The sequence below is a fragment of the Mobula birostris genome, chromosome 6 (assembly GCF_030028105.1).
Source record: "Mobula birostris isolate sMobBir1 chromosome 6, sMobBir1.hap1, whole genome shotgun sequence".
Taxonomy (NCBI): Eukaryota; Metazoa; Chordata; class Chondrichthyes; order Myliobatiformes; family Myliobatidae; genus Mobula; species Mobula birostris.
The window spans coordinates 64,761,899-64,789,055 of record NC_092375.1 but is presented as its reverse complement, the minus strand read 5'-3'; the positions used below and the strand labels follow the sequence as shown (position 1 = coordinate 64,789,055).

At 42.3% G+C, this 27,157-nt stretch overlaps 1 protein-coding gene across 1 annotated transcript in view; it reads right to left on the bottom strand.

Moving 5' to 3' along the window:
• LOC140198691 (uncharacterized) overlaps positions 1-27,157 on the bottom strand; it is an 89,893-nt gene that overhangs the window by 40,445 nt on the left and 22,291 nt on the right. The window contains exon 5 of the mRNA XM_072259708.1: positions 10,695-10,749. Within this exon, the coding sequence (XP_072115809.1) occupies positions 10,695-10,749 (55 nt within the window). The remainder of the gene's footprint in view (positions 1-10,694; positions 10,750-27,157) is intronic.

Genomic DNA, 27,157 nt, shown 5'->3' with positions numbered 1-27,157 from the left:
TCCCCTCTTTTTCTTTTCCCCACCTTGACATTTTACATCTTCTCACCTGCCTTTCATCTCCCCCTGGGTCCCCTTCTCCTTCCCTTTCTCTAATGGTCCACTTTCCTCTCATATCAGATTCCTTCTCTGCCAGCCCTTTACTTTTCCCATGCGCCTGGCTTCACCTATCACCTTCTAGCTAGCCTCCCTCTCCACCCCACCCCACCCCAAACCGCACCACCTTGTTATTCTGGTGTTTTCCTGCTTTTTTTCCAGTCCTAAAGGAAGATCTCGTCCTGAAACGTTGACTGCTTATTCATTTCCACAGATGCTTCCTGACCTGCTGAGTTCCTCCAGCATTTTGTTTGTGTTGCTTTGGATTTCCAGCATCTGCACACTTTCTCATATTTAATATCTGGTCTTCTTTTTAAACAGAAGGGCAAAGGTCCAACAAGGAATGGTCACAATGGACTAGAGTGAAGAGTGTGGGAGTGAGTAGGTTTCCAGTAATGCAGCATTCAAGGAATATTTTGCGGAAAAAAAGAGAGGGTTGTAATGAAATAGGGATGAAAGAAAAGCATGGGAAACTATATCTTAGCCGTATATTAACCTAATATGGCCAGATTATTAGGTACACCTGTACACCTCGTTAATGCAAATATCCAATCCACCAGTCATGTATCAACAACTAAATGTGTAAAAGCATACAGACATGGTTAAGAGGTTTAGTTGTTGTTCAGACCAAACATGAGAATGAGAATATGATCTAAGTGACTTTGATCGTAGAATAATTGTTAGTACTAGACTGGGTGGTTCGAGTATCTCTGAAACTGCTGAGCTCGGTATTTACCCACTCTATTATTGAAACACCAGTGTTCCAGGGTGTCATATAGGCACAGAGCACTACAACACAGAAAATGGCCCTTTGGCCCATTTAGTCCATGCTGAGCTGGTGTTCTGCTTAGCCCCATCTACTTGCACCTTGCCTTCCATACGCCTCACATCCGTGTACCTATCCAAACTTCTCTTAAATATTACAATTAAATCTGCATCTACCATTTATGCTGGCAGCTCATTCCACACTCGCTGCAGCACCTGAGTGAAGGAGATCCCCCATCAGATTCCCCGTAAAACAGGATAGTATTTATCAGATTCATCAAGCAGCAAAATACTTTGGTAATATCTCCCTTCCCTGCAGTCTCTACTACCAAGATACCATATTGAACAATTATTATGGGTACAATAGCTTCTTTACATTCGACACCACCGATCTTTTGTCGAATGCTAATGTTCTATAATTCCCTACCCAGTTTATAAAGCATACTACAAATGGCTCAGGGTTGTCAGTAATGGACAATAAACGTAACTTTGCTTATCATCCCATCAGCACTATTAAAGTGCAATGATGTACAGTAGGCTTAGGTTATAATTAAACATAGACCTAATCACATAGTTAGACATGACATGCTCGAAGAACTGTGCCACTGTCATAAAAAAAGCCCTGCTTGTTTTTTTTCTCTAAAAAATAAATAGGATCAAGGGACTGGGGTTAAAGTGGATAATGTACTGCTGCCTTTTTACCTGCCCATGGGATCCAAGACAAAATGGATCCAAACTTGTCCTGGCAAGATGTGATAGAGAGTGATGGAAGAAGATCATTGTGATCAGCTGCCCATGACTTGTGAAGTTTCTCAAGGACCAGTGCTGGGACCCTTGCTGTTTGTAATATATTTGAATGATTTCAAAGTGAATATAGGGGCAAGATCATTGTTTGCAAATGACATGAATATTTGTAGAGATGTTGACAGTTTGGATGGTAGTTTTAGGCTACTGGGATTTCTGGTAAGATGACATTCTCCATAGGCGCAGCAGCTTCTACGAGGTCAACCAAAGATGTTATTATCTTTTTTAAACATATTTTTTATGATCGCAAAACCCTGCTGGACATTCAGAACTTAAAGAACTGCAGGTCTACCCCATCAGAGAGTTGCTTCTTGGCAGAGAAACTGAAGGAGTTGGACTTGTTGTGGACTGTGATACTGCCTGCAACAGAGGGGTGCTGATGCATGAAGGAGGTGTGCAATCAAACAGTGAGCGATCGTCAAGGTCACTTTTCTTGTGATTGCAAAACCCTGATAGACATTGGTGATGTGGAATGTTGCAAATTTAGTTCACTGGATTATTGGCGGATGGCAGGAGAGCTTCATGGCCTTGGTTATAGGGAGGACTAGGCTTCACACTGCAGTGCTGTCTGTTAGCAGCCGCCCAGGGGGAAGCATCAGTGTCAGGCACTCCACCGGAGTTCCAGAGGTGCTGTGGTGTAACATCCATGCTGAAGTTGGTGCTGTCCCCCAGTGTTCACTTGGCAGAAGACAAACTATTGTCTTCAACGCCAGACTGCTGCAATATTTATGGACTCAGGGACTTGGACGATATATCTTTTGTGTGACTGTATTTTACTGCTATCTGATATGTGCTTGCTATTTTATATTTACTATATGTGACTTGTGCTATGTATGACTGTTGGTACTGTATTTTGCATGTGACCTTGGGGTAACCCTGTTTCATTAGACAATATTCATGGGTATTCATGTATGGTTGAATAATAATTAAACTTGAATTTGAATTGTCGATCAGATGGGCTAGGAATTAGCAGATGGAGCTAAAAGTGAGGTGTTGCCTTTCAGGAGTACTGATGAGGCTAGGATATACACCATGGAAGTTCCAAGAGAATATTGAGGAACGGACTGGCCTGGAAGATAGCATTATGGATAAATAACGTGGTTAAGAATGCATTTGGGGTGCTGGCCTTCATTAATCAAGGCATTGAATGCAAGATCATGGAGGTTAGCTCCAATATTATAAACCAGATGTCTGCAACCACCAGGCCACAAAGCATGCGCTACTGGGCCACGAAGAAACAAAATGATTTGGCGATAGGAGTCAGCTGCACCTTTCCTCATTCCCTGTCACGCGCACTGTTGAGCTCGAACACACGCGAGGTCATTACCCGCGCGTCATCCATTTCAGCGCAGGAAGGAGATCAACTCCTCGAGCGGCCATTTGGAAGGTGTTTGGGGGTTGCGGGGTTGCTGGAAGCTGGCTGTGTTTTGCTTGTGGTTTGGAACCTGTTGAGGGAAAGAGAGTGGGGAAGGAACAGAAATTGCTGGGAGGGGGTCGTGTGGGTCCAGTAATGGCAGACAAGATAAGAGGGGGGGTTGAGGGAAAGAAAATGGAGAAGGAGCGGGATAGGGACTTGGGATCAGAGGTAGGCAGCTGGGGAGAGGTGGATTATTGTGAAGGGAGGAATAAAGGGGATGAGGAGGTAGTGAGGGGTCGGATGAATAAAAACCAAGACAAAGGGAATAAAAGAATAAGAAATGATAGTGGAGAAAGCTCTGAAAGTGAGGAAGATGAACAAGCTCAGAGAGGAGGTGTTGTCATAATTAGGTTTAATGAGAAGGCTCAGGGACATATGAAGAAATTTAACCCATTTGTGCTAACAACAACTCTGGCAAATAAGATAGGGGAAATAGTATTTGCAAAAGTCCTTAATGATGGCAACTTATTGGTAAGATGTGCGAATGAGGAACAACTTGAGAAAGCACTCAAGCTAAAAGAGATAGGAAAATGCAAGGTGGAATACACTGGGATGGTGGGAGCACAAAATAGTGGTTGCAAAGGAGTGATCACGGGGGTACCAATGAGTATAGATATGGAAGTGTTAAAGAGGAAAATCAAAGGAGGGAAAGTAATGAATGTTCAAAGACTGAAAGCAACAAAGGAGGGAGTGAAAAAGGAAAGTGAATCAGTATTGATTGAATTTGAAGAAGAAAGAGTGCCAAGGAAGGTGTTCCTGGGTTTCATGAGTTACCCAGTAAAGGTGTATGTGCCAAAGCCACTGAGGCGCTATAATTGTCAAAGGTTTGGACACATAGCTACGAACTGTAAAAGGCACAGGAGATGTGCTAGATGTGGGGGTGATCATGAATATGGAAAATGTGGAACAGGAGTTCAACCAAAATGCTGCAATTGTGGAGGAGCTCATAATGTTGCATATAGTGGGTGTGAGGTTGTGAGACGGGAGAATAAAATTCAAGAAATAAGAGTGAAAAGAAAGATCACTTATGCAGAAGCTGTAAGAATGTCAAGAGAACAGAATAATGCTCCTAATGAACAGGGAGCAATAGGGATATGAGAGATGCAACAAAGAACAAATGACAGGATTTATGTAGACAAAAAGGCTCTAGTAACATTCATTGCAGGAGTGATTAATAGTACGGCTGAGGTAAAGTCAAAAAGTGACAAAATTCAGCTGGTGGTAAAAGCAGCAGTAAACCATTTAGAGTTAGTAGGACTCACATGGGAGGAAATGAGGGAGAACCTCACTAATCAGTCAAGCCAGGAAGTGTCATGTGTTGGTTAATACTAATTATGGTGATTCTTTTACAATGGAATGCAAGGAGCTTAATGGCCAATAGCCGGGAATTCAAGCACTTTATTAAAGAAATGGTGGTAAAACCGGATGTAGTGTGTATTCAGGAAACTTGGTTGAAACCAACTTTAGACTTTTTGGTATATGGGTATACAATGATAAGGAAAGATAGAAGTCTAGGGGGAGGAGGGGGTTGTGCTATGTTAATCAAGCAAGGTATACCATATAGGGTACTGGAAAAAGGAGATGATCAGGAATACATAGTGGTGGAAGTGTGGGAGAGAGGGGAGGGAGTGGTTATAATTAACTACTACAATCCATGTAAAAGGTTGGATTTGGACAGCGTATTAAAGATACAAGGACAAAACAGACATAAGGTAGTGTGGTGTGCAGATTTCAATGCTCATAGCACAATATGGGGGGATCAGATTACAGATCCAAATAGAAAGGTAATTGAAGATTTGATGGAAGAAAGGGATTTAGTGTGTATGAATGATGGTAGCGGCACAAGGATAGATATAACAACAGGAACTGAGTCAGTGTTAGATGTTACGTTAGTGTCTAATACCTTGGCTGGCATTAGTAACTGGGGAGTTTGGACTGCTTCAACAGTAGGCAGTGATCACTACCCAGTTTTGTGTTCAGTGGGTGAAAGAGTTGAAGTAAGACCAGGTGGCGGAATCCCAAAGTGGGTGTTTGGAAAAGCAGATTGGGGTAAGTTCCAGAAGTTGAGTGAAGAAGGATTGACAAAGATTGATATTTCTGGAAATGTAGATGAAGTAAACAGTCAGGTGATTTCAGCAATTATTATGGCAGCAGAAGGATATATACCCAGGAGTAAAAATAGGATGAATAGGAAACTGGTACCATGGTGGACAGAGGAATGTTGTCAGGCTGTAAAAAACAGAAATAGAGCATTCAGGCTAGTTAAAAGAACCCATAATATGCAGCATTTGGTTCAATATAAGACAGCACAGGCAGTGGTGAGAAGAACTATACGTCAAGCTAAAAGGGCAAGTTGGAGGAGTTTTTGCGACAAGATAGGAAGAACAACACCTGTGGGAGAGATATGGGGAATGATTAAGAGGATGGGAGGAGATAGAAGGGAATGGGAATATCCAGTAATGATATCTGAGGCGGAAACTGCAGTCTCCAGTAGGGATAAGGCTGAGATCATGGCCGAGTCATTTGTACTGACACACAGTTCAGAAAATTTGTCTGAAGAAGGGAGAAGGAGAAGGGAAAGAATAATGAGCCAACACTCAGGTGTGTTAAACAGGAGGGAAGGTACAGATGATATAATTGATGATCCATTTACATTAGCAGAAATGGTGAGAGCAATAAAGGGATCGAGACCAACTTCCCCAGGGAAAGATCTGATATGGTCTGTGATGCTAAAAAATCTAGGAGAAGGAGTGCTCTTGAAGTTGCTGCATTTTTATAACAGAGTGTGGGAGGAGGGAAGATTACCAAGTGCATGGAAAGAAGCAGTAGTAATTCCAATAAGGAAGCCTGGCAAAGATCCGTCAAAACCCACTAGCTACAGACCAATTGCATTAACATCAAGTATATGTAAGATAATGGAAAGGATGATAACATAAATGTTATCGTATGAGCTTGAGAAAAGGGGAATGCTGGCAAGTTATCAGAATGGTTTTAGAAAGGGAAGGAATTCCATGGACTCAGAATTAATGTTAGAGACTGAAATAAGGAAGGCCCAGGCAAATAGAGAGTCAGTCGTGGCAGTGTTCTTTGACATTGAAAAAGCCTATGATATGATGTGGAAGGAAGGATTATTAATTAAACTGCACAAGATGGGGGTTGGTGGGAGAGTTTTTAATTGGATTAAAGATTTTTTGTTTGGTAGAAAAATTAAAGTTTGGATTGGATCAGAATTATCAAAACGGTACATAGTGGAAAATGGCACACCTCAAGGTAGTGTGATTAGCCCGTTACTTTTCATCATTATGATCAATGATATCTTCACAAAGGTACCAGTGGATATAGGTAGGTCACTGTTTGCGGATGATGGGGCCTTGTGGAAAAGAGGCAGGAACATGGGCTATATAATCAGGAAACTACAAGAAGCAATTGATGAAGTGGTGGAGTGGGGTTATGATTGGGGATGTAGATTTTCAGTAGATAAAACTCAAAACTGTATTTTTTACCAGGAAAAGAGTTGAGGTAGGGAAGAAGTTAAGGATGTATGGGGTTGAATTAGAAAGGGTTGCATCATTTAAATTTCTGGGAGTTATATTTGATTCACGATTAACATGGGCAGACCATATCAGGAAAGTTGAGGAGAAATGTAAAAAAGTAATAAATGTGATGAGATGTTTGACTGGTAGGGAATGGGGAGCAAGTTGTTCAGCTTTGAAGAGAATGTATGTGGCTTTAGTGAGATCTGTGTTGGACTATGGAAATATAGTATATGGATCAACAGCTAAGTCTCTTATAAGGAAACTGGATGTGATTCAGGCTCAGGCCTTGAGAGTGTGCAGTGGGGCTTTTAAAACGTCACCAGTGTCAGCCCTACAGGTAGAAATGGGAATAATGCCTTTGGAACTAAGAAGGATGCAACTGATGGCAAATTACTGGGCTAACTTGCAAGGGCACAATGATTCTCACCCTACTAAAGGAGTATTGCAGGAGTGCTGGGAAAATGGGAGGTTTCAGAGGGACACCTTTAGTCGGGTAGGGAATGATATCACAAAAGAATGTGGAGTGTTTAATCTAAGGATAAGTCCTTCAGTAGTTTATCCGGTTGTGGCTCCATGGAAGCTTGTATGGCCTGACATAGACTGGCATTTGTTAGAGGTAAAAAGGAAAGAAAGATATAAAACAGATTTGGTAAATGCATTTAACTGTCATGTGATGGAAAAGTATAGCGATTATACTCACATTTATATGGATGGTGCGAAGGAACCTGAAACAGGAGTGACAGGGTTTGGGGTGGTAATACCAGCAAAAGAAATTGGAATCAGCAGAGGGACATCTAATAAGTTAGGGGTGTATACAGTGGAGATGCTGGCAGTGTTGGTTGCATTGCAATGGGTGCAGAAAGCCAGACAAGCCAAAGCATTGATATGTTCACATTCATCCTCAGTTCTAGCAAGTTTAAGGTCTTTTCACACAAACAGTCGGCAAGATAAACTTTATGAAGTCCTTCAGTTAGTTACAAGAATTGCAAATCAGGGAGGTCAGATAAAATTTCTATGGGTTCCAGCACATGTAGGGGTGAAGGGGAATGACAGGGTGGATGAGTTGGCAAAGAGGGTGTTAAAGAAAGAAAATGTGGAAATGCACATTAGTATCAGTAAAGCAGAGGTTAAGTGTGTGATCTGGGAAAAAGTCAACCGAATGTGGCAAGAAAGATGGGACAGGGAGGGGAAAGGGAGGCATTTATATCAAATGCAAAAGAGTGTTGCAGGTACTAGGGTAGGTAGTGGAAACAGAAGAGAGGAAACTGTGTGGACTAGGCTAAGGCTGGGGCATTGTGCATTAAAAACATTGAAAATGATAGGGAAACACCAGACAGGATTGTGTGAGGAATGTCAGGAAGAGGAGTCAGTAGAACATATAGTTTTGTGTTGCAGTAAGTATGGGATACAGAGAGAGATGATGAGAATTAAACTAAGGGAGTTGGGGGTGCAGGAATTCGCATTAAAAGGGTTGCTGGGCATGGGTGAGAGAGCACAGGTCCGGGTATTTTTAGCGTTCTTAAGGGGTACAGGGGTTTTTTATAGGATATGACGGATAAACAGGAATAGGGCACTAGGATGGTCAAAGATGGGAGAGTAAAGTGTGTGTGTGTGTGTGTGTGTGTGTGTGTGAGCGAGCGAGCGAGATTGGGTGAAGGGATTTAGAATATATGTCTAAGTGCACATTCCGGAGCAGAAGGTGGCGGTAATGCACCATTAAGCTGGATGCCAACCGCCGTAAAACAAGATACAGACAGACAGACAGAACTCCTCGAGCTTGCAAATGACGGCGGGCTGAAAAGTATGTTTGACATAACATCTCTGCCGGCATTCTGGATCAAAGTCAAGGCTAAATATCCTGAGATAGCCATGTAAGCACTGAAAACGTTGCTTCCATTTCCAACATCATATCGCTGCGAAGCGGAGTTTTCTGCAATGAATTGCAACGAAAGCTAAATTGCGGAATAGACTGGACATAAGGAACCCCTTCGAGTATCACTGTCTCCCATCACCCTTCGATGGCACCGACTTGTTGCAGGAAAACAAGCCCAGGGCTCCCACTGATTCAGCGATATTGGTATGTTGCAATGATTTTATATGTTCATACAGGGAAAATATGTGCTGTGTGTTTAATATTAAATTCGTTAGATAAACCCATTTAGAAACGAAATTGAGTGCTTAGCCACTGATCACCGATATTCCAGTCGTGATTAACACCCCCCCCACCGAACAGAATGGGGAAAAAACCGGTAGGTAGACGAGCACTGGTGGCCGCGCAAGGCTTCATGGTCATTGTAGTCTTTCGCTGGGTAAACACAACGTATTTGACGGCTACTCTTGGCCGTTGGCAACCCTACCCCCCCCCCACCCCCGGTCAGCCGGTCTGCAACAATATTGTCGATAGTAAACCGGTCCGCAATACAAAAAAGGTTGGGGACCGCTGTTATAAACCATTTGTCCGACCATTTAGTTCTTTACTAAAAATAGCATTGGAGTTGAGGATGCCATCGTCTACTTGCTGAACCGTGTCTACGCCCACCTGGACATGCCAGCGAGCACTGTGAGGGTCATGTTTTTTGACTTCTCCAGTGCGTTCAACACCATCTGCCCTGCTCTGCTGGGGGAGAAGCTGACAGCAATGCAGGTGAATGCTTCCCTGGTGTCGTGGATTCTTGATTACCTGACTGGCAGACCACAGTACCTGTGCTTGCAGTGATCAGCAGCACTGGGGCTCCACAGGGGACTGTCTTGTCTCCCTTTCTCTTCACCATTTACACCTCGGACTTCAACTACTGCACAGAGGCTTTTCATCTTCAGAAGTTTTCGGATGACTCTGCCATAGTTGGATGCATCAGCAAGGGAGATGAGGTTGAGTACAGGGTTACAGTAGGAAACTTTGCCACATGGTGTGAGCAGAATTATCTGCAGCTTAATGTGAAAAAGACTAAGGAGCTGGTGGCAGACCTGAGGAGAGCTAAGGCACCGGTGACCCCTGTTTCCATCCAGGGGGTCAATGTGGACATGGTGGAGGATTACAAATACCTGGGGATACGAATTGACAATAAACTGGACTGGTCAAAGAACACTGAGGCTGTCTACAAGAAGGGTCAGAACTGTCTGTATTTCCTGAGGAGACTGAGGTCCTTTAACATCTGCCGGACGATGCTGAGGATGTTCTACGAGTCTGTGGTGGCCAGTGCTATCATGTTTGCTGTTGTGTGCTGGGGCAGCAGGCTGAGGGTAGCAGACACCAACAGAATCAATAAACTCATTCGTAAGGCCAGTGATGTTGTGGGGATGGAAATGGACTCTCTCACGGTGGTGTCTGAAAAGAAGATACTGTCCAAGTTGCATGCCATCTTGGACAATGTCTCCCATCCACTACATAATGTACTGGTTGGGCACAGGAGTACATTCAGCCAGAGACTCATTCCACCGAGATGCAATACAGAGCGTCATAGGAAGTCATTCCTGCCTGTGGCCATCAAACTTTACAACTCCTCCCTTGGAGGGTCAGACACCCTGAGCCAATAGGCTGGTCCTGGACTTATTTCCTGGCATAATTTACATATTACTATTTAACTATGTATGGTTATATTACTATTTATTATTTATGGTGCAACTGTAATGAAAACCAATTTCCCCTGGCATCAATAAAGAATGACTATGGATGTTGCCTGGGATGGGGAGCTTCAGTCATCATGACAGTTTGGAGATGCTGGGTCTGTTCTCCCAGGAGCAGAGGAGGACAAGAGGAGGATGAGAATTGACAAAGCTATATAAAATTTGAAGGGTATTAGATAGGGTAGGCTGCAGAAGTTTTTTCCCTTTATCATAGGTGAATTACACAAAAGGACATAGATTAAGCGATAGGAGATTTAGGAGGGATCTGAAGGGTGGTGGAGTGGGCTCTCTCATCCAGAGAGCAGCAAGCACTTGAAATGCACTTCTGGAGAAGGTAATGGGAACAGAGATACCAATAATCCTGAAGTATCTACACAATCATCTCAGCTCAGAAGGCTGCAGACAGTATTAGAATGGGATGGAATGAACTGGAATATAAAAAGATAGGCACTCACTGTTCAGTGTGAATGGCCTGCATACTTGCTGTATGACTGCATAATACACTGGATTCTGTGGAAACAATAAAGTATAGCTATAATCCAGCTATAAAAGAGCATCGTTACAGTGCAACAGTCAATTTGTAGATAGTGATCTTCATCAGAGAGCTAATGAACGAATAACATCATAATCTATTTTGTCACGTTGATTAAGGCAGCAGTGTTGACAAAGATACAAGTAAGACTCTCTAATCATATTTAAGTATTGCCATGGGATAATTTGAAAATGCAAATATATCTGCCCAAATTGTAGTCGCTTTTAAAGTGAAGACATTTATCAACTGTCCTCTTTGATCAGCATGTTCTCCCTTTCCCAGGGCTTGCAGGATTAAGAGTTTCATTTTTAATTAGTGTAATGAAGATAAGTTAATTCACAATTTATTTCGACTTCTGTATTGCAATTTTTCACAAGCTAAAACTTAAATTTTAATTCTCTCTAACTTGACTTTTAGGGTGTATGTTTTATAGGTCCACAGAGCATGGAAACAGGCTCTTCAGCCCAACCAAGTTGTCTATCCAAACTAGTTCTATTTTCCTGCAACCTGCTAAACTTTTTCTGTCCACTTATCCATCTAAATGTCTTTGAAACATGGTCATTGTAAAACGAAACACTGTAGGTGTTGGAAATCCCCAGCAACACACATAACATACTGGAGGAACTCAGCAAGTCAGGCAGCATCCATGGAAATGAATGAAGCAGTTGACGCTTCAGGCTGAGACTCCTCTTGAACCAAAAACGCTGACTGCTTAGTAGAGGGTGGTAATTGTACTTGCCTCTACTATTTCCTCTTGCAGCTAGTTCCATATACTCACCAGTCTCTCTGTGAAAAAGTTGCCTATCGTGTTCCTTAAAATTTTTCCCTCTCACCCTAACTCTGTGCCCTTTAGTTTTATACTCCCCTTCCCTGCAAAAAAAATGACTGCGACTATCCACGTTATTTATGGCCCCCATGATTTTATATACCACTGTAAGGTCACATCTTAGCCTCCTGTGCTCCAGGGAATGACGTCCCAGCTTATTCAGTTTCTCCTTGTAGTGCAAGTCTTCCAGACCCAGAAATAGCCTTGTGAATCTTCTTTGCACTTTTCCTAACTGTATAATATCATTCCTATAGCTGGTCTCCCTTCCCTTTATTCGTGACATTTTCTGTTCCGTTTTGTGCGGGGGTTTTGGGGATGGGTGACCAGGATACCATTCTTTTCTGTGAAGGAGGAGTTGGGTTTGGTAGTTCTCAATGAACAACTTATGTTCTTTCTTTGTTTTGTGGCTATCTGGAGAAGACAAATTTCAGAGTTGTGCAGTATACAGATACATGCTTTGATAATATATAAACCTTTGAACCTTTGAAGTATTGTATACAAAGGGCTCAAAGGATACCTACCACTCATCCCACTACCATCAGGAAGGAAGTACAGAAGCGCCAGGTCAAGGTTTGCCAGGCTCGATAACAGCTTTTACCCTGCCGCCCCCAAGGCTGTGAGACCTGGTTCCACTGAGGATTCGTCACTGGGACAGCGAGCTGTTTACTGTTTACATTTTGTCTGTGCTGTGCACTTCACATGTATGTTGAATTATATTTTATAAACTTATTTGTGATAATGTTTTGTTTATTTTGTTTTATGTGATGTGTGTGATATATGTATTGTGTGTGCAACATGGTCTGGAAGAACATTCTTTCATTTGGTTTTATATATGTATGTTCAGATGAGAATAAAGTTGAATTGACCAGAACTGCGCACAGTACTCCAAATGTGGTTTCACCAATTACTTGTACATCTCAACTCTTGCACTTAATGCCCTGACCAATGAAGGCAAGCAAGTCAAATGCCTTCTTCACCTCCCTGTCTCCTCTGTCACCACTTTTGGGAAACTGTAGTGGGAGTGAAGCTCCAAGATTAATCAGGGTCTGTGAAGGAACAGTGATGTATTTCCAAGTTGGGGTGTTTTTCAAGTAGGACCCTCTCACCAGGGCTCGTATACAAACTCAGCTTGTTAGTTAACTCTGCTTACAGCCACGTGACTCAGCAGTGAGACCACCTCTCATAAGCAGTGTATGTCTAGGGTCGGTATGATTTGGGGTTCAACCAAGCAGGAAAGTCGTGATGTTCCAATTAAAGGAACCTCGACTTGAGTGAATGCTGTGTAAATCCTGCCCATGCACAGTCATCGGTAGCCCGGAAATCACAGATCATACACCAGCATAAAATTATAGGGGAAATTGTCAACTCTAACAAACAGTTGCAGAAAGAAGAAAAGAAAAATAAAAGGGTGCATTAGAGTTAAACAAGTCCAATGTGCACATGACCATTGGAGCTGATACTGGAGTAGTAGGGGATGTATCTTTACTCAAATGCTGGACCCACAGTCTGCGGGAAAGCACCTACCACATTCCGAACTCCCCTCAGAGACCACCTCCAATGAACTGGCTCTCTATCAAGAGTATTGGCCCTTCCACCTTGGAGCCATTCATCTGCATAAAGCACTCCTTTCAATGGGGACTCTCCTTCCAATGGCATTCTGTGGCATCTTCTCTTGTGCCCTGCTCCACAGCTCCATCCAAAAGAGCACAAACCATATCACTGTCCATCACAAATCTCTCTCTCCATCCAGCTCCCTCTGGAACCTTCTCCTCATCCTGCCATCCTGATTGGCTGACACTACATTCCTGAATTGAACAAAATGTCTCCTCATCTTCAGCCGAAAACAAATCATTCTACCAGATAACTACTAAAATAAAGTACCACACAGCATGGCAATGGAAATCTTAACCAGAGCATCATGCCTGTTGTGGTAGATGTTGTGGGTTTGGGAGATGGTGTTGAAGTAGCGCCAGTGAATAAATGTAGTGCACTTTGTAGAGAGTACTCACTGCAGCTGCTGTGAACTGCTGGTGTGGAAATGAATGCTTAGGGACCTGTCAGATGAAAATACAGAAAGTGACACTAAAAAGAACTTACAAAAGATTTGGAGCAGATGGGAAGGAAACTGACAGGGAAATTTGCATTAATTTCTCTCCAGAAAGCTAAAATAGAAAAGTAATTGTAAAATTCAGTATCAAAATCACCAGTTCTGCACAAAGGACAGCATGGAATTTGTTCCCCTGAATACACAGAAACTATTCAATGCCAAATGTTAAAAAACTCACCATTATCTAATCTAACGCATAAGATCTCCAATTTTATATGTGAACTACTTTTTGTCTGTGAACTATTTTCTAGTCTATGGACTAAAATCAGTGTAAGAGCATATAGTTTGGTTCAGGAACCTCCCCATTAAATGCCCCCATTGGTCTGAATGAAAGAAAAATGCCATCTTAGATATCTTGGGAAGTAGTTACCTTTAAAACAATCAAGGTGCCAGCACTCTCTCAAAAACATAACATTGACTCTGCGTAGTGAAGCAGGTACATTTAGACAACAGATATTGATACCTATCCTGTGTGAGAGCAAACTGCAATATTCCTCCATGAAACAGTACTCAGTCAAATTTGATATGGCTAGAGGACATTCCTGTGATTGACAGAAAACTCTCTTCTGACTGTCATTCAAGCCAAGAAATATGGAGTATAGGAATGGCAAATCTGAGAGCAGTTTCTATTTTGTTGCTGTGATTAAAATAGGCAAATGCAGGTGTTGTCGATAACAACATCATCAGCAAGACCTGCTGGAAGGATGTGTTGACTTATAACCACTCTTCACATTATCGTTGTGAAGCTTGAAATAAATGAGGTATCAGAAAATGATTTAATTATTTGTACTAAGAATTTTTTTAACAAGCTCTCATGTTTAATTGCACTTCACAGTGACAGCATCTGATTTTGTGCAAATGAATATATTTCCCTATTTTGGACCTAGAAAATAATATTAATTGGTGAGCATGGTGTTTTAAGAACAGAGTGTTCATTAAATGACCACAAAGTCAGGCAGGACACCTCTTTATATTAAAGCATGCCTGATGCGTGCAACGTGTAATCAATCTTCCAGTGAGACATTTAAGCTAACCTAGCACGAGGGCTTAGCTTTAATACTGAAATAGATTTGTAACTAATTGGATTTTGCATATGTTGGTGGAATTGTTTTTTCACGCATTTTCCCCCCTAAGCAGTAAGCAAGTAGCTTGGAACACAATGATTTGGAGTATCACTTAGATAAGGAAGGTCAGGATCATTATGTACAATCTCAGCAGGGGTTAAAACCAGTTCCAGTGCGGATCTGGAGAGACACGGGAGCGTGTCAGTCACTAATACTGAAGAGTGTATTAGAGTTTAGCTCAGAGACCCAGACTGGGGAGGTAGAGGTCAAGGGTGTTGGGGAAGGGACAGAGTCAGTCCCTTTGCACCAGGTACACTTACAAAGCAACCTGGTCTCTGGACTAGTCACGATCGGGGTGAGGTCCGAATTACCGATGAAAGGTGTGGAAGTCTTGCTCGGTAATGACATCGCCGGGGGAATTGTGTTCCCAGTCGTGAGATTGACAGGGTAGCCTGCCAGCATTGAGGCCCCGCCCATGGACTCACAGGTTCATCATGGGGCTGCGGTAGTGAATTTAGCTGCGGTGGTAAATTTAGCTGAGACGTTTCTGCCAACCTTGTACGAGAAGGGGGTAGAAAGTGAAAAGAAGGAGTGTAGTGAAACAAGAGGTAGTGAGGAGCTGAGACAGACTTAGCATTAGCCAGGAAAGAATTTGTGCAGGCGCAGGAGCGAGACGAGGGGCTGATGGTTTTGGCAGAGACAGCTCTCTCTGACACAGACTTGACAAGGGAACTAGTAGGCTATTGTGTGGAGGAGGAAGTGCTAAGGAAGCAAGGGAGACCAAGTACCGTGCCCGCAGATGAGGAATGGGGGGTGGTGCAAAAGAGTTATGGGGATGAGGTTTTTAACCTGGCCCACAAGGTACCCCCCCGGTGGACATTTTGCGGTGCTGGAGGAAACAGTTGGTGGAACCATGAAAGAGGTTTACCGGCTGCCCAGGGGGAAGGATGTTATTGATTATGACCGACGCGAACTGAGACGGTCACAGGCTTTTGATATGCTAACAAACCTCGTCGGTGTTAGTGCAGAAATTAATGAAGCTAGGGTCCCCTCGATAAGAGAAAAAAACCATTTTGAAAAGATGAGTATGGTATCGACCAGATGGGAGAAGACTATTGTTTTGGCCAGGTCTGCTGATAAGGTCTCTCCCTTAATCCCCGAACAAAGCGACTCTTTAGGAGAAGTAATTAAACGACTCGCACCCGTGTGTTTGATTGTCCCGAGGCGATGCAAAGAACTGGGACGTTGGGTGGTGTCTGTAACAATAGGTCAGCCTAGTGAGCAACATCCATATAGAATGAGTAATTCAGTGACTAAAGGGCTGACGAACACAGAGGTGTGTATTGGCAATTTAATATGGCTGTCTGAAGCCAGCTTGATAGTGAACCTTAAAAAAAATGGGTTCGGCCACACGAAGGTCACTTACCTGGGAATTGTGGTGACACAGGGGCAGCTGGCAGCGATGCAAGCTACAGTGCAGGCTATCGCTGACCTCCCAACCCCGACAGACAAGAGGGCCCTCAGAAGGCTCTTGGAGATGGTGGGGTACTGTAGGAAGTTTTGCAATAACTCTGTGGTCACTACCCCTCCCCCTCCTACTAAGCCCTTGCGAGAGAAAATTAAGTCAGAATGGGACGACCTTTGTTATTGTGGTCCGGGACAAAACCAAATGAGAGGTTACATTGATCGCAATTCATCAGTGTTTTTGGCCACTATGAAGTTTGCTAAGTTGGAGCCTAAGGGATTATTAATAACACATATAAAAGGAACAGAAAATGTGATGGCTGACTGTCTGTCAGGTGTTGACAACTTCAAACTCGCTGTATTAGCCAAATAGCTGATAACGATGTATATTTGTGTGTGTATCAAATAATGTATTCATGTTTGTAATTTTTTACCCCCCGGTAAAAATCCTTAAAGGGGGGGAAGTGTGACAAGAATACACATAGATTAAGATGTTAGCTGTCCTGTGGAATCAGCAGTTGGTCTGCCACCTGTCTTCAGGAGAGAGAGAGATAAGGAAAACAATGGAGCAGCATTTGGAGATGTGTAATGAAGGGGAAGGAGAGCTGTCAAGAGCGGCTCCCCCTTTGAACCCTGAACTGTTTGAAGTGATGGACAGGCGATACCCCAGCAGGGGGATAAAAAGGGGCAGGTTCGCTGAGGCAGGACACACACGACACCCGAAGTAACAAGACCCTGGAAGCGGTGCGTCTCTCACAAGTCGGTGGGAAGTACCGGGCCATAAACGCACAGGGTGGAAAGGCACGATCGGCGGGAACCTGGTGTGTGTCCATCCTTGCTTGGGTGCCAGGTTCAGCGCAGGGAAACGATCGTATCTGGAAACGGAGGGGTCACGGTCGGTGACCTCAGATGACATCACAAAGGACTCGCCCGACAGCTGACTGCAAAGGTCTGTGTTTGGAAGCTGTTTTGAATATTCATTCATTTTGCTCTCTCTCCTTCCCCCACACTGTCCATCTCCCACGGCAGCGATTACTGTGAACTGAACTGAACTTTGCGTCACTTTGAAACTGGTCATTTGCCCCTAGACAACGATAGAGCTTGATTGATCCTGTTATCTTAATTCTGTGCACATGTATGTTTATCATTGCTGAACTGTTGCATTTATTATCCTTTTGATTAGAGTACTGTGTTGCTTGTTTCTTTAATAAAACTTTCTTAGTTCTAGTAATCCAGACTCCAACTGAGTGATCCATTTCTGCTGGTTTGGCAACCCAGTTACGGGATACGTAACAGTAAAAACCTCAAAAGCTTCATTAAATAACAAGGAAAGACTAGTAAGGACAAATATCATAGTGTGAGGGGATCCTGGAGTACCCCTATTAACTGTTTGGAGAGAGACAATTATCATTGATGGTTTGTTTGTAAAGGAGAGAGAGACAGAGTTAGTTACCACCGATATGTTGCATTTGAAGAGAGAGAGAGAGAGGAAGATGAACAGTTGGACTGTCACTTTAAGGCATTGGAAGTAACTTTGGATTTTTACTGAGTTGGGAGTTGGAGACAGCACCGAGCAGCTGGAAGGTTGCTATGGTGACCGAAGGCGGTCGACACTCGATGTTATGATTTTCAGCAGGTTGTTGATGTTACTTCCAAGGACTTGTTGCCTGCTTGTACTCCTTTACAGACAAAGGAGGGAGGGACTCTTTGAATGACAGGTGATGCTCAGCACAGAGAAATAAATAGGGGGTCAGATGATACAGACCTCAGGACACATGATCTGGACACTGAGCATTGTTATGCCCGCAGAGAAAGTGAGTTTTGGAGGATCAATCAGGCGGATTGATCCAACTTGCTGTTCCAGTTTGAAGGAGAAGGGGTTGACTGGTGTGGAGTTGTCTATGTGTCCACCCTTGCCTGGGTGATAGCTCCACCACAGAAGACCGGTCCCCCTGGTTAAAGTCACAGTCGGTGACTTGTAAAGGATTTCGGAGGACGACGAGAAGATCGACGGTATCAGCTCACCTGAAGACTCAACTCACTCTCTCTCTCTCTCTCTCTCCATCCATCACTACTCAACTAAATACCACAAACTGAACTGAACTGAACTGAACTTTACTCAACATCGTAAGACTGTATCTTTTTACCCCTAGACTTAAAGAAGCTTGGTTTTTTCATACATATATATTCCACACTTACTTTTATATACAATCATTGTTAACCTGTTTGATTTATTTACAGTTATATTACTGTATTGCGTAGTTACTAATAAATATTATTAGTTTATGGCAATACGAGACTCCAAAGTGTTTTCCATCTCTGCTGGTTCTTAACCCCCGTCACAGGGTACGTGACAATAGAAAGAGTTGCAAATATTTATAGGAATTAAACAAATACTTTATATCTCTCTCACAGAAGACGACATGAACAACCTGTCAGAGAGCCAAAGTTCTAGTGAGAATGAGAGATTAAAAGAAATAAGTACAACACAAGGTGATGAAACTAGAAGTTATTATTTTCTTCCAAACTTCTATATATCTTAGAATTGTTCCTGTCGATGAGAGGCTAGCAAATATTGAGAAAAGTAAAAATAGGAAAAACTGAGCTGCTGACCTGTTGGCCTAATGTCAGTGGAAGGAAAGTGTTAAGAATGTAATAACAGAATAGAAATGAGTAGAATCAACATGAATTTATGATAGGAACAATAATATTTGACTAATCTACTGGAGTTTTTTGAGGCTCTGAATAGAAGAATGGATAGGGAGAACCAGTGATTCTGATTATTTCAATTTTTGAAATGTTTTCAGTAAGAGCTCTCCAGAAGGGTAGTAAGCAAAGTCAGAGCCCCAGAACAATACAGATGGGGAATAACATACTGGTATGGATTGAGAATTGGTTAATGGACAGAAGGCAAAGAATGGGAATAAATGGACTGTGACTGGTGGGATACTCCAAATATTGGTACTTGCAATCCAGCTATTCATGTAATATATCAGTGATTTGATTGAGGAAACTAAATATTATATTTCTGAATTTGTTAATGACAGAAGGCAGTGGGGATATGAGCAGGGAGGTGGATGTAAAGAGTCATATGAACAAGCAAGTGAATGGGTAAGAACATGGCAGATAATGTGGAAAACGTGAAGTTATTTTACTTTGGTGTAAAAATAAGAGTAGAGTATTTTTAATGGTGAGCAAGTGGATAACATTGGTACTCAAAAGGAGCATGGATGTATAAAAGTCACTGAAATATATAGAGATCATAAAGCAATTTGGAAAGCAAAAGCTATGTTGGTCTTTATTTCAAGAGGAATATGGATATTGTGGTAAGGAACCATTGGGTTTATTATATTGGGCCTTGGTGAGACAGCATCTGGAGTACTGTGTACACTCTTGGTTTGCTTACATAAAAAAGTATCTGTAGCAAATCTCTATTAGACTGGTTCCAAGAATGGAAGGTTTCTGAATGTAAGGAGAATGTTTCTCTTGGCTGTGGAGCCAGAACCAATTATAATAACTTACCAACAGAGCATTTTTCATACAAACAACACAGTTCAAAGTGCTGTACAATGGGCTAAAATGCAAACATGAAAATATGTTAGTTGAAAGCAAGGATAAATAAATAGGTTTTGAGCTGGCATTTATAAGTTTTAACTGAATCTGCATCCTTTATAGTTTCAGGTATTGAGCTCCATAGTTTGGGAGTGCAGTTCAAAAAAGACGACCTACCAATTTACTTTTGAGGGCGATTGTTTAAATCTAAGAGACTAGCAGAAGAAGACCTGGGAGCTCAAACAGGATTGTGATATAATATAATATAATAATTACCTATTAATATACTATAATATAATGAATATAATATAATTAATCAAAGGTTGACTGTCAAAACAGACCTGTCCTGAACTGTGCATTGTGACAGGGATACACTTTAACAATGTGCTAAAAGCAGGATTATTCATTTATTGTGTTTCACTATATAGTTTCAATGGGATGTAGTCAGAATGCCCACATACACGATTGGTTTAACTAGCCCCACAGGTATCAGTTAGAAGTTAAATTGTGTACAAGTTTTACTTCCCTGAAGACTGGTTCTCAATTTAGTTCATCTGTAATTCTGCTATCCATATTGTCATAACTCCAAAATGATCCCTAATAGCATCATTATCGTATTATATCTTTACCCCTCATAATTTTGTATGCTTCTATCATTCACATGTTCTCCAGGGAGTAAAGTTCTAACCTATTCAACCTTTCCGTCTAACTCGGGTCTTCAGGTTCTGGCATCATTCTTGCAAATTTTCTCAGCAGTACATGGAGCACAGGTTGTGTGAAGTAATTTCAAAAATTTTGGAGAACAGATTGAAGGAGTCTGGCCCAGAGTGGGTTGAGGCTAGCAATTGCAGGCATGGCTAAGGGTTTCAGAATGAGCTGACCCAAGGTAGGTGGAGTTGACTGATACAATAAAACACTGCAGTTTAAGTGATGGTGTGGAAATGTAGTCGGAAGCTTATTGAGGAGGAGAGACATTGAGCATATGAGCGCTCTGGTTCACTGCCGTTTTCTACAGGTGAGGGATGGAGGTGGTGGCTGTGGAATGGAGCCTATGGCAATAGCTTCGTCTTCAGCATCACTGGGGACAATGGCTAGGATTGTAACAGAAGATAAAGTTTCCTGTGCATTAAGTCTCTTGCTGAAGGGGCCTGTGGGAACTGGATTGATTCATGTGATTTTGATTAAAATACAGCACAGATATGTGGTTTAATAAAGTAACAGGAAGCTTCTCCAATAGTTGGTCCGTTTTAGTAGCACTGCTTGTTAGTCTCTATTGCTGTATGTATTGTGGGACAATTGGAAACGAAGTTGGGAAGAGAGCTGCACGCTTTGTCAGTGGTGTTGTGAATTGTTGGGTTTGTTGAATTATGTACACTATGCCTCACATGTTCAAAATGATAAATTAACCTCACTAATTTTCCTTCTGATTAACTAGTGACATTGATAAGGCCATTGTAACAAGTGGTGAAGCTGTGACAGGTTTTTTTTATAACTAATAAGCTCTCTCGCTGATTCAAACTTATTTAAATATTACACCATACCCCCTGCCATAATGACTAGCAGGTACTATGCTGTGCCTTAACAGTTGAGCTGCTGTGAATAGTTTACTTGCATTTTATTCAAATGTTGCTCTTGAACCTGCCCAGTACAGTGTGATGCTCAATACGTCACTTCTATCATCTGGCAGTTGTTCAGTGGAGTCTTTAACCACTTCGCTATTTCAGAAAGTATATTTGAAGAAGATAAGGATAGATGCAGGCAAAAAGGTAGGCAGCAAAGATATATGTATAAAAGTTAGTTAAATCAGCTAACCCTTAGTATAAGTGGTTTACACTCCTCCCAATTTCACAACTACACACATCTTTATCTTGAATAAATGTTAAATCCTTGGATTGAGTGGCTGGTTTGACTGTAGAACTTAATTTGCTCTTTGAGCAGATTGAACCACACTCTGAGTTTGGAATATTTGTAGTGGGCGATGGGTGGGGAGCAAGTTCAACAACTACATCAACCTCTGCACAGCTCCTGCATTCGCCTGCAAAAGCCAAATGTGGCTTAATGAATTGCATTCTTAGCTCTGATCGAAAAGATTGTGGGTTTGAGCCCCACAACTTTCAGCAAGTCGCAGTGACGAGGGAGTGCAATACCGTCACTCAGATGCAGCAATAAATCAAGCTCTTGTTGGTTCTTCTGAGTTAACTAAAGACATTTTCATAGCCTGATGTTTTTGTAGTGTGGAACTTACTGGCCATGTTTCAGCCCATACACGAATATTGTCTTAATTCCTACTGAATGTGGCTGTGGTCTGGTTCATTGGATTAGTATGGACTGAGAAGTTGTGAATGGGTTTGATTATCAACAAGTATCTCCATTTCTGACCTTATGAAAGAAAAGTCATTTGTGAAACAGCTGGAGATGTTTGAGGTTGGATACTGTCCTGACAAAATCCTGCCCTAATTATCTATCTTTCAAAGATGTGACTTAAACCATTTCCCCTTGATAACTCCTCAATTCATTTAGGTAGTTTTCCTTGATGCGCTGATTATTCAGATGTTATCTTAATATCACGGAAATCAATCTTGTTTCTAAAATTCAGTTCTTTGGTCCATGTTAACCCTAAGATTATAAAAAGAGCTCTAGAGCTGTGTGGTCCTGATAGAAGCCACACTTGGCAGGTTATTGTTGAATAAATTTGGCTTTATACACTATCTGTGACACCTTCCATCACTTGCTAAATATTGAGAGCAGGGGTAATCTAATTTGATATGCCTTTTGTTTTGTAAATATAACACATAGAGCCAATGTAACTAACTGCAAGGGACCAGTTTGGATGGAGGTACAGCTGGACCTCCAGCCTTGGTTTTCGTTACTACAGCCGGGCTGTTTTTTGGTCTTTGCTGCATCAAGATCTCAAAGTTGTATGGGACAGAAACAGGTCCTTCAACTCACCAAATACATGCTTACTTTTTGGCCTGTCTATACTAATTCCACTTGCCAGCACGAGGTCTATCTCCTTCTATTCCTGGACTATTAGGGGGCATATAATATAGCAAAACATAGTGGGAAATTAGAGAATTTAGAAGTTTTAAAAAAACCAACAGAAGACAACTAAAAAACCATGAAAGGAGTATGAAGCTAAGTCAGCCAATAATATAAATATAAAAGAAAATACCAAAAGTTTTACTGGTGTATGAAGAGTAAAAGAAGGGCAATAGTTGATATCAGACCACCGGAAAATGACATTGGAGAGGTTCTAACAGGGGCAAAGAAATGATGGACAATCTTACTATGTACTTAGCATCAGTCTTCACTGTGGAAGACACTAATAGAATGCTAAAAATTTGAGAGTATGAGGGGGCAGAAGTGAGTATAGTTGCTATTACTAAGGAGAAGATACTTGGGAAGATGAAAGGTCCAAAGGTAGATCGGTCACCTGGACCATGGACTACACCTTCAGTTCTGAAAGAGTTAGTTGAAGAGATTGTGGAGGGATTACTATGATCTTTCAAGAATAAATAGATTGTGGAATGGTTCTGGAACACTGGAAAATTGTAAATGTCTCTCCACTCTTCAAAAAGAATGGAAGGCAGAAGAAAGGAAATTATAAGCCATTTAGCTTGACCTCAGTGGCTGTGAAGATGTTGGAGTCCTTTATTAAGGATGAGGTTTCACAATACTTGGAGGCACATGATAAATTAGGCCAAAATCAGCATGGTTTCCTTGCCTAACAAATCTGTGTGAATTCATAAAGATATAACAAACAGGATAGGAAAAGGAGAGTCAGTGGATGTTGTGTATTTGGATTTTCAGGCCTTTGACAAGGTGCTACACATGAGGCTGCATAACAAGATAAGAGCCCATGTTATTACAGGATAGATACTAGCATAGATAGAAGATTGATTGATTGGTAAGAGGCGAAGAGTGGGAATGAAGGGAACTTTTTTTGGTTGGTGCCAACGACTAATGGTGTTCTACAGGGGTCTGTGTTGGGACCGCTTCTTTTTATGTTATATGTCAATGACTCAGATGACGGCTTTGTTGCGAAGTTTGCTGACGATACGAAGATTGGTGTAGGGGCAGGTAGTTTTGAGGAAGTAGAGATGCTTCAGAACGATCGAGTAGACAGATTGGGTAAAGAAGTGGCAGATGGAATACAGTGTCAGGAAGTGTGTGGTCATGCACTGTGGTAGAAGAAATAAAAGGGTAGACTGTTTTCTAAGTGGAATGAAAATTCAGAAATCTAAAACACAAAGGAACTTAAGAGTCCTTATTGAGGATTCCCTAAAGGTAACTTGCAGGTTGAGTCGGTGGTAAGAAAGGCAAATGCAGTATTAGCCTTCATTTCAAGAGGACTGGAGTATAAAAACAAGGATGTAATGCTGAGGCTTTATACGGCATCGGTCCAATTGAACTTGGAGTACGGTGAGCAGTTTTGAACCCCTTATCTAAAATAGGATGTGTTGGCATTGCAGAGGGTCCAGAGGAGGTTCATGAGAATGATCTGGGAATGAAAGGGTGAATATATGATAGCCTGGACCTGTACCTATTGGAGTTTAGAAGAGTAAGTTTCAATCTCATTGAAACTTATGGAATAGAGTGGATGTGGAGAGAATGTTTCCTACAATGGAAGAGTCTAGGTCCAGACGGCACAGCCTCGGAGGGATGTCCATTTTGAACAGAGATGAAAACAATAAACTTGATGTTAGTATTCAAACAAAGTCAAGAACATGACTTTTAACTGGTTTCTGAATTTTTTGGCATGCCTGATAGAGTGCGTAAGAAGTTGTATGATTCTCCTGTCACTAATAAGTACAAAATCAGGGGCTTGGGTGTATTACATTCACTTTTGTGCTTCTAATAAAGAAGTCCAGTGGGAAATTTCATAAACATAAGTGATTCTCTACCAACACCCTCCTCTGTCTGACAGAACTGGTCCTCACACTCACCAATTTCTTTTTCTTTTTCCCACTTTCTCCAAACCGAAGTGTAGCCGAGAGCAGCCACATGGGCCCCAGCTTGGCGTGCCTTTTCGGCGGTTGTGTGGAGCAGTTTATGTTCCAGGTATTTACTTGTAACACTCCCCAACTCTCTCTCTGCGCTATATTATGATTCTGATCGTGTCCATGATATCTTGAAGTGGGAAGGACATATTGGTACCAACGACATCGGTAGGAAAAGGGAGAAGGTCCTGAAAACAGACTACAGGGAGTTAGGAAGGAAGTTGAGAAGCAGGACCTCAAAGGTAGTAATCTCGGGATTACTGCCTGTGCCACGTGACAGTGAGTATAGTAATAGAATGAGGTGGAGGATAAATGCGTGGCTGAGGGATTGGAGCAGGGTGCAGGGATTCGGATTTCTGGATCATTGGGAGCTCTTCTGGGGCAGGTGTGACCTGTACAAAAAGGACGGGTTGCACTTGAATCTGAGGGGGACCAACATCCTGGCGGAGAGGTTTGCAAAGGCTATTGGGGAGAGGTTTAAACTAGAATTGCTGTGGGGTGGGAACCAAACTGCAGTGACAGAGGAAAGGGAGGTTGGGTCACAAATAGAGAAAGCTTGGAGACAGTGCGAAAGGGAGGATAGGCAGGTGATAGAGAAGGGATGCACTCAGACCGATGGTTTGAGATATGTCTGTTTTAATGTGAGGAGTATTATAGGTAGATAGATAGACATAGAATAGTACAGCACAGTACAGGCCCTTTGGCCCACAATGCTGTGCTGACCCTTAACCCCTGCCTCCCATATAACCCCCTACCTTAAATTACTGCATATACCTGTCTAGTATTCTCTTTAATTTCACTAGTGTATCTGCCTCCACCACTGACTCAGGCAGCGCATTCCATGCACCAACAACTCTCTGAGTAAAAAACCTTCCTCTAATATCCCCCTTGAAGTTCTCACCCTTTACTTTAAAGCCATGTCCTCTTGTATTGAGCAGCAGTGCCCTGGGGAAGGGGCGCTGGCTGTCCACACTATCTATTCCTCTTAATATCTTGTATACCTCTATCATGTCTCCTCTCATCCTCCTCTCCGGAGAGTAAAGCCCTTGCTCCCTTAATCTCTGATCATAGTGCATACTCTCTAAACCAGGCAGCATCCTGGTAAATCTCCTCTGTACCCTTTCCAATGCTTCCACATCCTTCCTATAGTGAGGCAACCGGAACTGGATACAGTACTCAAAAGTGTGGCCTAACCAGAGTTTTATAGAGCTGCATCATTACCCTGCGACTCTTAAACTCTATCCCTCAACTTATGAAAGCTAACACTCCATAAGGTTTCTTAACTACTCTATCTACCTGTGAGACAACTTTCATGTACCCCCAGATCCCTCTGCACCTCCACATTACCAAGTATCCTGCCATTTACTTTGTACTCTGCCTTGGAGTTTGTCCTTCCAAAGTGTAACACCTCACACTTCTCCGGGTTGAACTCCATCTGCCACTTCTCAGCCCACTTCTGCAACCTATCAATGTCTCTCTGCAATCTTTGACAATCCTCTACACTATCTACAACACCACCGACCTTTGTGTTGTCTGCAAACTTGCCAACCCACCCTTCTACCCCCACATCCAGGTCATTAATAAAAATCACGAAAAGTAGAGGTCCCAGAACCAGTCCTTGTGGGACACCACTAGTCACAATCCTCCAATCTGAATGTACTCCCTCCACCACCACCTTCTGCCTTCTGCAGGCAAGCCAATTCTGAATCCACCTGGCCAAACTTCCCTGGATCCCATGCCTTCTGACTTTCTGAATAAGCCTAGCGTGTGGAACCTTGTCAAATGCCTTACTAAAATCCATGTAGACCACATCCACTGCACTACCCTCATCTATATGCCTGCTCACCTCCTCAAAGAGCTCTATCAGGCTTGTTAGACACAATCTGCCCTTCACAAAGCCATGCTGACTGTCCCGGATCAGACCATGATACTCTAAATGCCCATAGATCTGATCTCTGAGAATCTTTTCCAACAGCTTTCCTACCACAGATGTAAGTGTCACTGGTCTATAATTACCCGAACTATCCCTACTACCTTTTTTGAACAAGGGGACAACATTCGCCTCTCTCCAATCCTCTGATACCATTCCCATGGACAATGAGGACGTAAAGGTCCTAACCAGAGGCTCAGTAATTTTTCCCTCGCCTCGTGGAGCAACCTGGGGATTATTCCGTCAGGCCCCGGGGACTTATCCATCCTAATGTATTTTAACAACTCTAACACCTTCTCTCCCTTAATATCAACATGCTCCAGAACATCAACCTCACTCATTTTGTCCTCACCGTCATCAAGTTCCCTCTCATTGGTGAATACCGAAGAGAAGTATTCATTGAGGACCTCGCTCACTTCCACAGCCTCCAGGCACATCTTCCC